Source organism: Puntigrus tetrazona, chromosome 23, assembly GCF_018831695.1.
Source record: "Puntigrus tetrazona isolate hp1 chromosome 23, ASM1883169v1, whole genome shotgun sequence".
Classification (NCBI taxonomy): domain Eukaryota; kingdom Metazoa; phylum Chordata; class Actinopteri; order Cypriniformes; family Cyprinidae; genus Puntigrus; species Puntigrus tetrazona.
In genome coordinates this window covers 18,290,844-18,302,641 of record NC_056721.1, presented here as the reverse complement: position 1 = coordinate 18,302,641, position 11,798 = coordinate 18,290,844, and the positions used below count along the sequence as shown (strand labels likewise).

Genomic DNA, 11,798 nt, shown 5'->3' with positions numbered 1-11,798 from the left:
GTTATGTTAGATTCCCAATGGTCTGGAATTCAAAATAGTAAAATTTTTTCCCCGAAGAACGTATAGGAGCTACGTTTGATCGGAATATTAAAGAAGATGGTCGACAAGAGCCCAAGAATGAAATGCAAGTTGCACGTGGTTTACCGGGACGAGTGAAGGTATGAGAGCAACGTGGATATTTGAAAGTTTATTTTTAAAGCTTTACAGCAAACGCCACGTTTCATTTTAAAAGCGTGAACCACAAAATCCACGCCTTTCTTGTTAACAACTAGGCCTATTGACGATGGCTTAAGGTCGCATTCTCTATAGCTTCATGCATTTATAAGCTAAAACAGCTATGCGGACTAAACACGTCATTGATTTTTCTGTAAGTGCTCATTTAAAACGCAGATTTGGACTGGGCCTTCTGAAACACACACACACACAACACACACACACACACACACACACACACACAAGCGCGCGCACTAATATTCCGCCAAATTTGTATAGAAACTTAAAAATGAAAACGCAACGCGTGGCCTATCAGTTAAGCAGATTAAAAGAACAAATTCTGTTCTCCAGAAAGTGTTATCCGCATCGTTTATTTATATTGTATGTGTCACAGATGCCTTGAGATTCGTGTTAAAATCTCAGCGAAAACGAAGTGCGCTTTTAATACGATTCAGTATATCCGTTATGAAATGAAGTGCCGATGTTGACCCCCCTTCCCCCGCGCACGCGCGGGCACGCACACTCCGCGAGACCTTATTAGCAGGTCAAATAAGTCGTTCAAACTTGCTTGCTTTGGTAAATTAACGCTCACTCAGATGAGGGAGATGTCCGGCTATTGGCCAAGAGTTAGAGGGCACGTCATCCCCATCCATCACCGATCGAATGTTTCTACAAGGCATGTCCCTGTCTAGATCGGTGCCTCTGTCCTTTTGCGCGCTTGTGGATGGATTTCCAGTCGCGTCCATCCTCGGACGAAAATCTGGAATATATGAGATGCGGTCATGAGTTCTTATCGAGGGTTCAGGGACCCGACGTCGCTGTTCGTCGAGGGCTATCGTGCTACCGGAGTAATGCGTCTGCATCAGGACCACGGAGCTACAGCTGACTTCCCAGACAGAGAGGAGGGACATGTCAACACCGAGGCGGATTTTCTTCGGTATCACTTCACGAATCTCAGTGCCACGGCCACAGGCGCGTGTTCAAAGCCCTGTGAGGACCCTGGCCGTGCTAACTCGACCAGACCCCCCTTCCCCCATAATCAAGATCTCTATAGAGCAGTGCACCCCATCCGACCCCAAGTCCCCTCCTTCCAAAGCTGTCGTGTGCAGGGTCTCTCCAGAACGGGCTTCTCGCCCTCCTCAGACACTTTAAGAACTTTCTCCGGCGCGCATTGCGAGCTCGGCCCTGTCAACAACGCGCACCTCGACGCGCGCACATGCGACGGCCCAGCGCTTCACCCTGCGGTCGGGGAAACACACACCAGACACGAGGCTCTCAACACGTTCAACGAGACACTGCAAAGCGGAAAGACATTCGATTGGATGAGAGTGAGGAGAAATCAGCCCCGTACAGGTAAGCTGACCAAGTTTGAACTTTTCTGCGTAATGCATTCACCGAGCGCATCTCTGCCTTCTAAACCTCAAATAACCCTAGTGGGGGTGATTTCAAATGTTAACTGTGTTTTTATAACAAACTATTAATTTTTCTTACGTTTTCTCTGACTTAAAGCGTATACTGTGTAGAACAAGAACTTTTGAGCAAGTAGAAATGAATCGTTGTAGGTGGAGCTATGCGCGTGTGCAAGTTTGACTGTACTCCCGAAGGCCTTTTTTTTTTGGTAAATGTACCAACAAATACCCAGAAACATAATAAATACTAAAGACATTTTAAGTATCCGACTCTTCATATCATGCAAATAATGTTTTACTTTAAATGTACCCATATCAACAGGTTTGAACGAGCAGTTAGGTTTAGCAAATGTTCTAACTTAAAAACCTTAATGTGCATGTTAATGAAACATTATATGCTAAAAATATATATATATATATGAATGAATGCATGCCTCACAAAAGTATTAAACGGATTACGAAACTGATGCCATGCTGTGAAGATGTGGCACGTGTCAGGGCCAGGGAGTTTTTTTGCTTCACAAATCAGGCTGCCTGCCTGCTGAAAACCTTTAAAAATGTAAGGAGAGTGTAATATATAAGATCTGCTCCGGCGCTTAAATGGGTCAGCGGCAGCATGCCAGGCAAAAATTCCTCCATTTTTTTATAAATAGCACATTCCATTCTATTCTGAATGTTTATCCCCTTAAAAATCCTCTCATTGACAAGAAGCAGCCCAGGCCATATTTAAAGGAGTCCAGCACCCCCTAGCTCTCCGTTCAGAGCCAAATAAACTTCAGAGGAGCACTTTTCCTCGACAGAGCCCTAAATCTTAATAGAGACCAATGTTTATATGCTGCAATTAATTTTCTATATTGAATGTCGGAAAATGTCTGTCAGAATCTCAGCATAATCCTTAACCGGAGTAATGATCGGATAGGTCTGCGTTTAATATAGTTCAAATGTGAGTTACTCGACATGTGCTCATAAAATGTCACGCTCGATGACATTTGACCTGTATTATGTCAAAGTATTTCATGTTTGTTGTGAGAGCCGTGCGTTAAATTGTGAATCGCTCGTCCCCCTCAATAAATCACAATATATGTAATAGGTTGATGGTAAAACCAAGAAGAGCCCCGTTTGATTTGTCATTTCCTACGAATCAGTAATGCAGCATTCATATGGTTTCCAGACTGTCAAGGAGAAGAATGTCTGGCCAGGCCACGCTGATGATCTAAAATAACTCACAGGCAAATATGTCAGCCAAAAGGTCATTTCGGGCTATATCGCCCAGCGTACGAACGGCAGCTGTGGTCAGGAAATAGGACGGAGAGGCCTGCTATATCAAATCCCAAATGCTTGAATGGTGGCAAGGCCAAGAGTTTACCATTTGTTTACTGCACCGGAGCTTCTGCTGTTTGTTTTTCTCCCGCCTGTCCACCCACATTCACCTAGAGACGCGAGAAAGAGGCATTGCTTGTCATCGGGTACTACTATACGCATTTAAAAGAAAGTTGGGCTCCGAACAACTTCGGACACCCATTGGCTTTTATTTGCACGCGTGCAGTTTGGAACGACGTGCGAACGAGCAGATGACGATTTCATTTTTTGGATGAACTTTCTCTTCAGAGAGGAGTATCTTTTAGAAGTTGTGACCTTCCCTCTGTGGTTGATGCCTTTGGATTTATCGCGGGCCTTATGGAGAAAGCGTTGTATGATGATATACGAGAGGTCTGTCAACAAGTGCTCAAGATAATACTCGCATCAACGCAGCAGCCAAAGTCAAATGGTAGGGTGAATGTTTATTGTCTGCTCTGTTACTTAAGTTCGTTATGATGTAATGCAAAAAAGAAAAGGGGGGGAATGTTATGGGGGAAAAATGCATTTAAAGGGGTAGTACGCCCAAAAATGACTTTTTGCTCATCTGTATACCTGTGTGGCTTAATTTAACACTGGAACGCATTTTTCAACATTTTTCCGCCGAAGGAAGAAAGCCGTAGAGTTTTGCAATGCCACGAGGGAGAGTAAATGATGGCAGTGTTTTCATTTTTAGGCGAGCTATCCCTTTAAGTGAGAGATTCCACGCGTTGCGAGGGTTATTGTTCTTACTGGGCAACATCAAAATGTTTCCTATATTCAACATGAATAAAAGCTTATACAGAGTGTCTGACTGGATCCCCCAGTACAGTGCACATAGTCCCCGTGCGTCATTCTTCAATTATACCGTGACAGCACCTGAATTACTGTGGGCTGGATGCCCAGATGACCGAGGCAATCTGTATCGATCCCCCAACCCCAGTTCCCCTGCTCTCTTTTAGGCTTAGTGGGCCACGTCATCCCTCTGGCTGGCCGGCCATTTCCAAGTTTGCAAGTCATTCCTCAAATGTTTCGTTTGATTCCTTTATGCCTTCTGGCGACTGCCAATTCTATTATCCGGTAACTCATTCATCAGTGTTTTCATGCATACTTTTTTTATTTCCTAAGGAAATTGCTTAATTACTTCATATTTGTCAGTGAATGCACTGATTGTTAGAACGTCCCCAGTGAATATTAGCTCTGACCTTTCAATTGCTTTTTTCATCTCTCTGTTTACTTTCATTTGCACGCGAGAGAGAGAGATAAAGATCGCTCTGGAAATCAACTGTATAATCAACTGTTTGTGCTCTGAGCCTGAAGAGAAAGGGTGAGGGGCTCGCTATTAGTGACGCGTTGAGTTTATCCAGGAGAGCGCTTTTAATTGACTTTATAGAAGATGCAAGAAAAAAGGCAAATGAACGCGCAATGTTTTTGTTGCAATAACAAAAGCAAAGTTTTTTTGGTTAATGCAATCAAAACACAGTGCGATGTTATTTGACCTTTGTCTTTGTATGTCCCCCGTCTGTTCAAACTGTAGGTCCTTGACTGCAATGACATGACTACAGACACACTCACTCACACACACATGGCGTGCAGATGGCACAGAGGTTAGATAGACACTTGCGACTGTAACAGTATGTGAGGGCTCAATGCGTCTCTATCACTCCAGGGGATTTTCCCGTCTGACCCCTGTGTGTGTGTGTGTGTGTTTGAGTGAGTGTGTGTGTGTGTGTGTGTGTGCCTTAAAGGAATTTGCAACTTCCTGCGTGCTTCCAAAAGCAAACACCACAAGCAAACAACAAAACGCGAGCTTGATTTGCATCAAAACAGCTGTTAGCCGACTGGCTCGGTTAAACCGCAGATTTAATGCTATTCTAAATTAACAAAGAAAGGCAGATTCGGATGCACTTGGTTTTCAATTAATTTGCAGGGCATACTAGGTTGGGCAAAGCAGTCGTGTAGCACCAAACTGCAAAGCGGCATCTTTGGCAGATTTTTTTATGGCACGCCGTGATGGACAGTACGTCTGGCCCCTGTCCTGAAGTCATCTGTGAGGTGCGAACGGACAGACCGTTCTCCATTTAGCTCGCTGCATTCAGGTGAAGGTCACTCTTATTCACTATCAAACATACTTTTAGCAGAACGAGTGACCTTCCTGGAAACCCCCGAAATCAAAATCCCGCTATTGAAAACATAAATGTTCAATCAAAATGTGATTTTTACAATTTCTAAAAGTTTGAATACATTTAAAATATATCTAAACAAACTCTTTCTTTACTTGCTTTACTTTATCTTAAACTTAACGTAAAGGCATATTTAATGATCATACTGGTTCAAAAATCCCAGTTAAACTCACTTTTAATCAAAGATAGACTGCAGATAAATAGTATCTGACTGCACTGTTTTATATGTATAAACATTTTTAATTTTTTTTTTTAAACTTTTTTAAATTTTCATTTTAAATACATTTTTTAATATTTTTTGACAGTTTTACATTTATTGCTGTGGTTATTTTTTAATGATTATTTTATTTCCTGTTATGTTAGGCACTCATTTAATTACACACCGTGCATGAAATATGCTATATAAATAAACTTTCCTCGCCTTACGTTTTTTAACATAATCATTTCATATAAAATTATTTTAAAACTGTAGGGCACTATACGATTTTTAATAGCATTTTTTCACCTTAAATAATTTATACACAAAGTTCACACCGATAGAGTGCCATTTCGTGCATGGCTTCCAATTGCGCGGCTTAAAATAAAAAGCATCATTAATAAATGCCAATAATATTTGATATGCATATTTAGCGACTGTGTAATTGAATATATTAACAGTGTTACGCGTTTTTCAACAGTTTTAAAGCTGACATTTGATTCGATCTATGATTTTTTTTTTTTTAATGAAACGCTGTCATTGTTTAAACTTATTATTAATTAAAAAAAATTTAAGCTGTACAAATAGCATGCAAATATGTCAAGCACTGCATTTTACAGTGAATCCTCATTCGCTCGCTTGTTAAAAAAATATAAAGCTTGTGTTTTATTAATATTTATTGCATTGCCTTCACAGCTAAGTTGCATCTGGACCCGGAGCTGAAGACGGAGCGCGGCCGAGATCCCGAGGAGGACGCTTCGACCGGAGCAACGCGAACAAATTTTACAACCAAGCAACTCACAGAACTGGAAAAGGAGTTTCATTTCAACAGATATCTGACTCGAGCCAGACGGACGGAGATCGCCAGCGGTCTCCAGCTGAGCGACACGCAGGTGAAGATCTGGTTTCAGAACAGGCGCATGAAACAGAAGAAAATGCTGCGGGAAGGCCTGCTCCAGGACTGATGCTGGCTTCTGGCTTTGATGAGGACTCCCCAAAAAAACTGACACTTGTTCATCTCCTGACGAAACATCATTTCTAATTGGGTAAGGCTGTGGGGACGGCTGCCAAAGGCTGCACTACAAACCTGAACGCTCACGTGAACGCGTCAAAAACATTTATTTGTCGATTCAACCTTTTAAATAAATAAAGCAGTAACTCGCTGTGGTTAAATATCGAGTTTACTCACCTGTTGAAGCGAGCGGAGGAAACTTGATTTAACCGAAACGCACTTCATGGGTGTTTCTTGCTTTAAAATGTCGTAATTGTTTATATGCTATACGTTTTTTTTTTTTTTTTTTTTTCAGTCTGTAATAAAAGATAAGAAAATAAATTGTTAAAATTAATGAATCTCATCGGGGTCAAATAATTAACCAGGCGAGAAAAAAAAAATTAAACAAAGAAAAAGGGGATTTATTTATTTATTTGTACATTATTTTTCTAAACTCTTTATATTGTATGCATCACAGTTAAAATGGGTTTAAAATATTTTACTAAAATGTACAGCACACACTGTTTTATGCGTGACAAAAAATGCCCAGAGTGAAATTATTATTATTATTATTATTATTATTAAAAATAAAAGTATCCTCTGACTATTATCCCTGTCCCTAAACCTTTTAATCGGTTTTATTCGTCAAATCATCTTTAAATAAAAATGCCTTTATTTCATAAGCAGCGAACCGAACATTTATGAATAAATGTTTTTATTGCATTAGCCATTTTTTTTTTTTATACGCGTGGACTAAAACATTCTTATAACATGCATGTAAGCGAACGGATCTAGTTTTGTTAAAAAAAAATCCTAAAACGCACATCTAATATTTAGACGTCAGGCTGCACACATTTAGAAACACTCAACAGGTTTCGCAGACATACTGTGTCTGTCATATTCATGCTGCTTGTGCTTTTATCTGCAAATAAAGAGCGCCGCACGATGATCGGTGATACTCGTCTTTCTAAATAATGGCGGAAAGCTGTCAACGTACAAAGTGCCTCCACTTAGCCGTGTATTTTCACCAATTTATTGCTGGAAAGAGGTTAAATCGAGTGCCACGGGTTGAACCTTCTGATACCAACTCCTCATTTTGATAGCATCAGAGCAGTGCGTTGAGAGCCAGCAAAACGGTGGAGGGAATGAAGTGAGGCTTTTTGTGATTATTTTTTCTGTGTGATTGCATATAGTTTGTTTCATTCACATGGCATGCTTTTATCAATGTAACGCAACTCTAAAACGTTTTGGAGACGCATATGGAGATATCCGCCCCGCGTAATCCTAAACTTCGTCTCTTTGTCTCTGATATTCGATGGACATGGATAGAAATAATTGCTGGGATTATCTGAAACGAGAGAGGGGATTATCGACGTTTTCTAAACGATCGATTTATCGATGTGGATTTAAGACGATCGACTTTTAATTGATTCGCCTTGATGGGTTGAATAATTACAGCATTTGAATGAAAGCCATCTTTTCCATTTCCATTTCATTTTGTTGTTTTCATTATCAATATAATAATGCACGGTAAAACGTAAAGGCTGCGTGTTAGATTTTTCACAACGTTCATTTCCAAAACGGTACTATTCCTTAAACGCTGCACTAATATTCTTATTTTTTTGTTCTGTGCAAAATATTTTAATTTTTATATTAGGCTTTTTGCTATCTTGCCCCCTTATATCAAAACAAGCAGATTCGAGCACTAAGCGATGTGAACCGTGAAAATGAGTCGTTAAATTATATTAAATGTTCTTAAAATGCACCAGTCGCCTCAAACCTAGGCGCTTACCAAACGATATAAAGGCGAATAAAACGAACTGAAGTGAAGGTTCCTGGCCAGGGCTCGTCTGAAATGTTTTTCGAGCTATTTCTGTGACTACAGGCCCACCGAAAACGCGTCGCCTCTCCATATCAGCAAATACGCGCGAAGCAAAACTCGCACGCCTTGGCCTGCTAATATATGCAGTTACTCCGGAGTTCACCTTTCACCTCTTGACCTCTGTTTTGCCTCGAGACAGCGGTGACCCGGTCAGCGGCTCGCGGAGAAAAGGCTGCGGTTTTAATTTGTGTTGCCCTTGCGGTGTCTTCCCACTTCTTTCGATTTTCAAAATGTTTAAATCTCACGTTACAGCTTCTAATTCAATCGTAAAACGCATTTAATAACCGCATAGTAAAACCATCAAGCGACAGCATTAATAACACTAATATATCTACTAATAAATCGTATTATACGAATTATTTTTATTCACCCATACAATGCAAATGCTAAATCTTTTCTGGTAGTTTTTTAATACAACAGACGCTTTGAAATTCATCTTTTTATTGCCAAAAGAAAGCATTTCATTTTTTTAATTGTATTAACTAGATGTACGACTATTATTTGTGCACGCTTTTGAGCGTGAACGCGCGCTTTACGTTCTCGGGTTTAGGCTTAGGCTTGTTTACGATACTGTAGCTATCTGCTCGAAACGTTTGACGCGTTCAGGAAGGAAGTTTTCCTCTAGTATAGCTCATTAGATTTCACCTACACGAACCGATGTGCGTTTTAGCTCGGTTACATCCGCATGCAGGAGCTTAATGCCCACGTTATGGCATGTGGGTGCAGAAATTGATAACGCGATAGCATCAAATATAATCCTCAAAGCACTGTTGCATTTTACTCAGTAATTGAGAGGAAACGATATTACCTCGCTTAAAGCGATGCTCTTAGAATGATGACCATAGACATATATTATTTTCTGCATTAGAGGCCTGATATCAGTTGAGAGGCAGTGACTCTTGATTCAAATACACAGGAAAAGTTATACTGTGCTACAAGTGTCAACCACACAAAATGGGAAAAAAAAATGAAAACCAAAAAATAGGTATTTAAGTGGCTAGATGTTAATTTATAAGTAAATAATATTTTTAGTTTTAACCAGCTAATAAAAAATAAATACAATTAAGGAAACAATTTATATTTAACAATATTATTATGTTATAAGGATATTCATATTTTTTATTTACATAACTGATTAATAAAAATAAAATTAGGCAAACAATTTGTATATTTTTTTGTTTAAGGATATATAAGTGATGAGATATTATTTGTAGGTTACTGACATCGGCATCAGGTTCGTGCAAAAGTGTTTACCAGAAGTAAATGCAATTTAATTTATTGTTTAGTTATTACTATACCATAAAACAATGTCATACATAGTAGTATGCAGACATGCTGATTAGATCAAAAATAACAAGTTTCCTGCCCTTAGATGATGCAACTTTAATCTACATGAGCATATAGTAAAAATAACAATTATACAAAATAGTTCTTATGCCTTATAAGAAAATATATATATATATATATATATATATATATATATATATATATATATATATATAAATACTTTTTACCTGGACAATGCAAAAAAAAAAACAAAAAAACACTTAAATCATCCCAAACATTTTCACAGCCTTTACAGTTAAATGCAAAATTATTAGAATACTTGTAGAGTGAAAAAAGTAGACAAATATTTTTTTTGGAGAATTTCAGCATTTTATTTTGTCATAAATGTAAAGACATCGCATATTGCCAACTGGTTATTTTAAAATCTAGCTGTCCTCATGCTTTCGGTTTAGGAAGCCGCTGCATGTCTCACTTATGTAGCTGCTTCTGATGGGTGGTCCTTAAAATGGCTGGTTACTATTGTACGCAAACAAAAAGAGACACGGAGCTTCCAACACCTCTTCACATCCCACACACAGTCTCCACTACAAACAGACACTGTATCGGTTTCCTTTGCACTGCAACCAGTAAAATAAAGAACTGATACTCATTTGTTTGCTTGTCAACGGCACACATAAAGGAGGGAAGGTCTTAAGGCACCTTGCACACACACACACACACACATATGTATATATATATATATATATATATATATATATATATATATATATATATAAAACCCTGCACAGGGCGTGTGCACAAAGACCATTTTCTAGCCCTCGTTTCTCCTACCATTTACGACTCCTGAGAACAGATGTTTGGGGACAGCTTACAGCCTCAGCGAATTTCTGTGTACAAAGCAAACAGCAGCACTCAGCACTTCTAGCTGGCTAAGAAATTGAGCTCTCGGAGGAGGGGGAGGGGCAGCGTGAAGCCCAGGGTCTAGGAATCCGAACGAAGCAGAGAACAGGCGACGCTAACCGAGGTGAAACTGTGTCAAGGTTACGTTCAGGGCTTTTTGTAATCAAATCCATGTTTTACAGTCTTGGAAATACAGGAGTTTTGACGGCATTGATGGTTCGGAACCTTCCAACCGACAAAGGGTTTTGTAGATTTTGCACACAAAGAAAAAATAGTTCATTTACAAATCGTCTGCTGAAAGGTTCTTTGGGTACTTCGATCATTGGCATCGATGGGTCCATTCAGTCTTTCTGATGGACAAACCTTTCTTTATAGTGGAAAAGGGTTATTACAATTATCTTCACATAAAAACATTGAAATGTTTTTAACCAAAAGGTTCTTTAGGGGGAACCAAAATGGTGGTTCTATACTGAAATTAAGGGTTATTTATTGACAAACTGAACCATTCCATTGGGAAAAAATATTTTAAGGGAACAAAAGGTTCTTTGGATTATTAAAATTTTCAAAATAAAAGTGTCTTTTAAGAACTGTTTACTGAAAAGTCCTTTTGGTAACCAAAAATGCTGGTTCTACACTCACTACTAAAGGTTCTATAAAGAACTTTTAACATCAATGGAATTCTTTCCAATGGACAAAAGATAGTTTTATATTAACATTTATTTCATGGTCCTTTTAAGAAATGTTCACTGAATGGTGGACCGATGGGGGGCCAAAAAAAAGGTTCTTCTCCTTGAAAAATCACCTTTTGGATCCTTTAGATAATTGTGACAGTGCAGCTCACCTGCCTGTAAGAGCGGGCACATACACAGAAGGCTTTTATGAGTGGATTCTGGGAAACAAGCGGTGACCTCTATGGTGTAGCGCTGCGGACTCTCAAGGTTTGGATTGCCCTTTGAAAAGTTGCAGACGAGCACTACAGGGACCTGAACGCATGTATATTTTGCTGATGCTGATATTTAGCTTCTTGGGTGGTACCAAAAAAAAAAAAAAAAAAAAAAAAAAAAAAACCATAAAAAAACCCTAAGTTTATTGCACAAAAGCAAGTGGCATATTCCTCATAAAACAAAGAGCAACGCAGAAAAAATTAATAGCGATATCTCAAGGCTTTTTCTTAACAGATACAAGGAGCAATTTCAATGCCATATGCTGGGTTGCGTTGCATCACTCACTAAAACAAACCTTATCTTTCATACCTTCCGTATTGAACGTGTGCTATAAACAAAAGTGCAAAACAAATATGCAAACGCAAGCATATTTGACCTTTCATGTTCGCATTTTCGGCTAACCAAAAATGAATAAATGAGCCCTCCGATGCTTATTTGTCTGAACTATGCCAACCCCC

At 39.1% G+C, this 11,798-nt stretch overlaps 1 protein-coding gene across 1 annotated transcript; it reads left to right on the top strand.

Moving 5' to 3' along the window:
• The first annotated feature begins 924 nt into the window (after nt 1-924).
• On the top strand, nt 925-6,596 carry hoxc1a (homeobox C1a). The gene is made up of 2 exons (XM_043225278.1): nt 925-1,566; nt 6,033-6,596. Exons 1-2 carry the CDS (start codon nt 996-998, stop codon nt 6,299-6,301), a joined length of 840 nt encoding a protein of 279 aa, XP_043081213.1. The 5' UTR covers nt 925-995; the 3' UTR covers nt 6,302-6,596.
• The last annotated feature ends 5,202 nt before the right edge of the window (nt 6,597-11,798 follow it).

What these genes read in the sequence shown, in the direction of transcription:
- hoxc1a (XM_043225278.1), top strand. Translation starts at nt 996, where the DNA reads ATGAGTTCTTATCGAGGGTTCAGGGACCCGACGTCGCTGTTCGTCGAG. An exon ending in GAGAAATCAGCCCCGTACAG is followed by an intron (nt 1,567 to 6,032) that starts GTAAGCTGACCA and finishes TTGCCTTCACAG; the next exon opens with CTAAGTTGCATCTGGACCCG.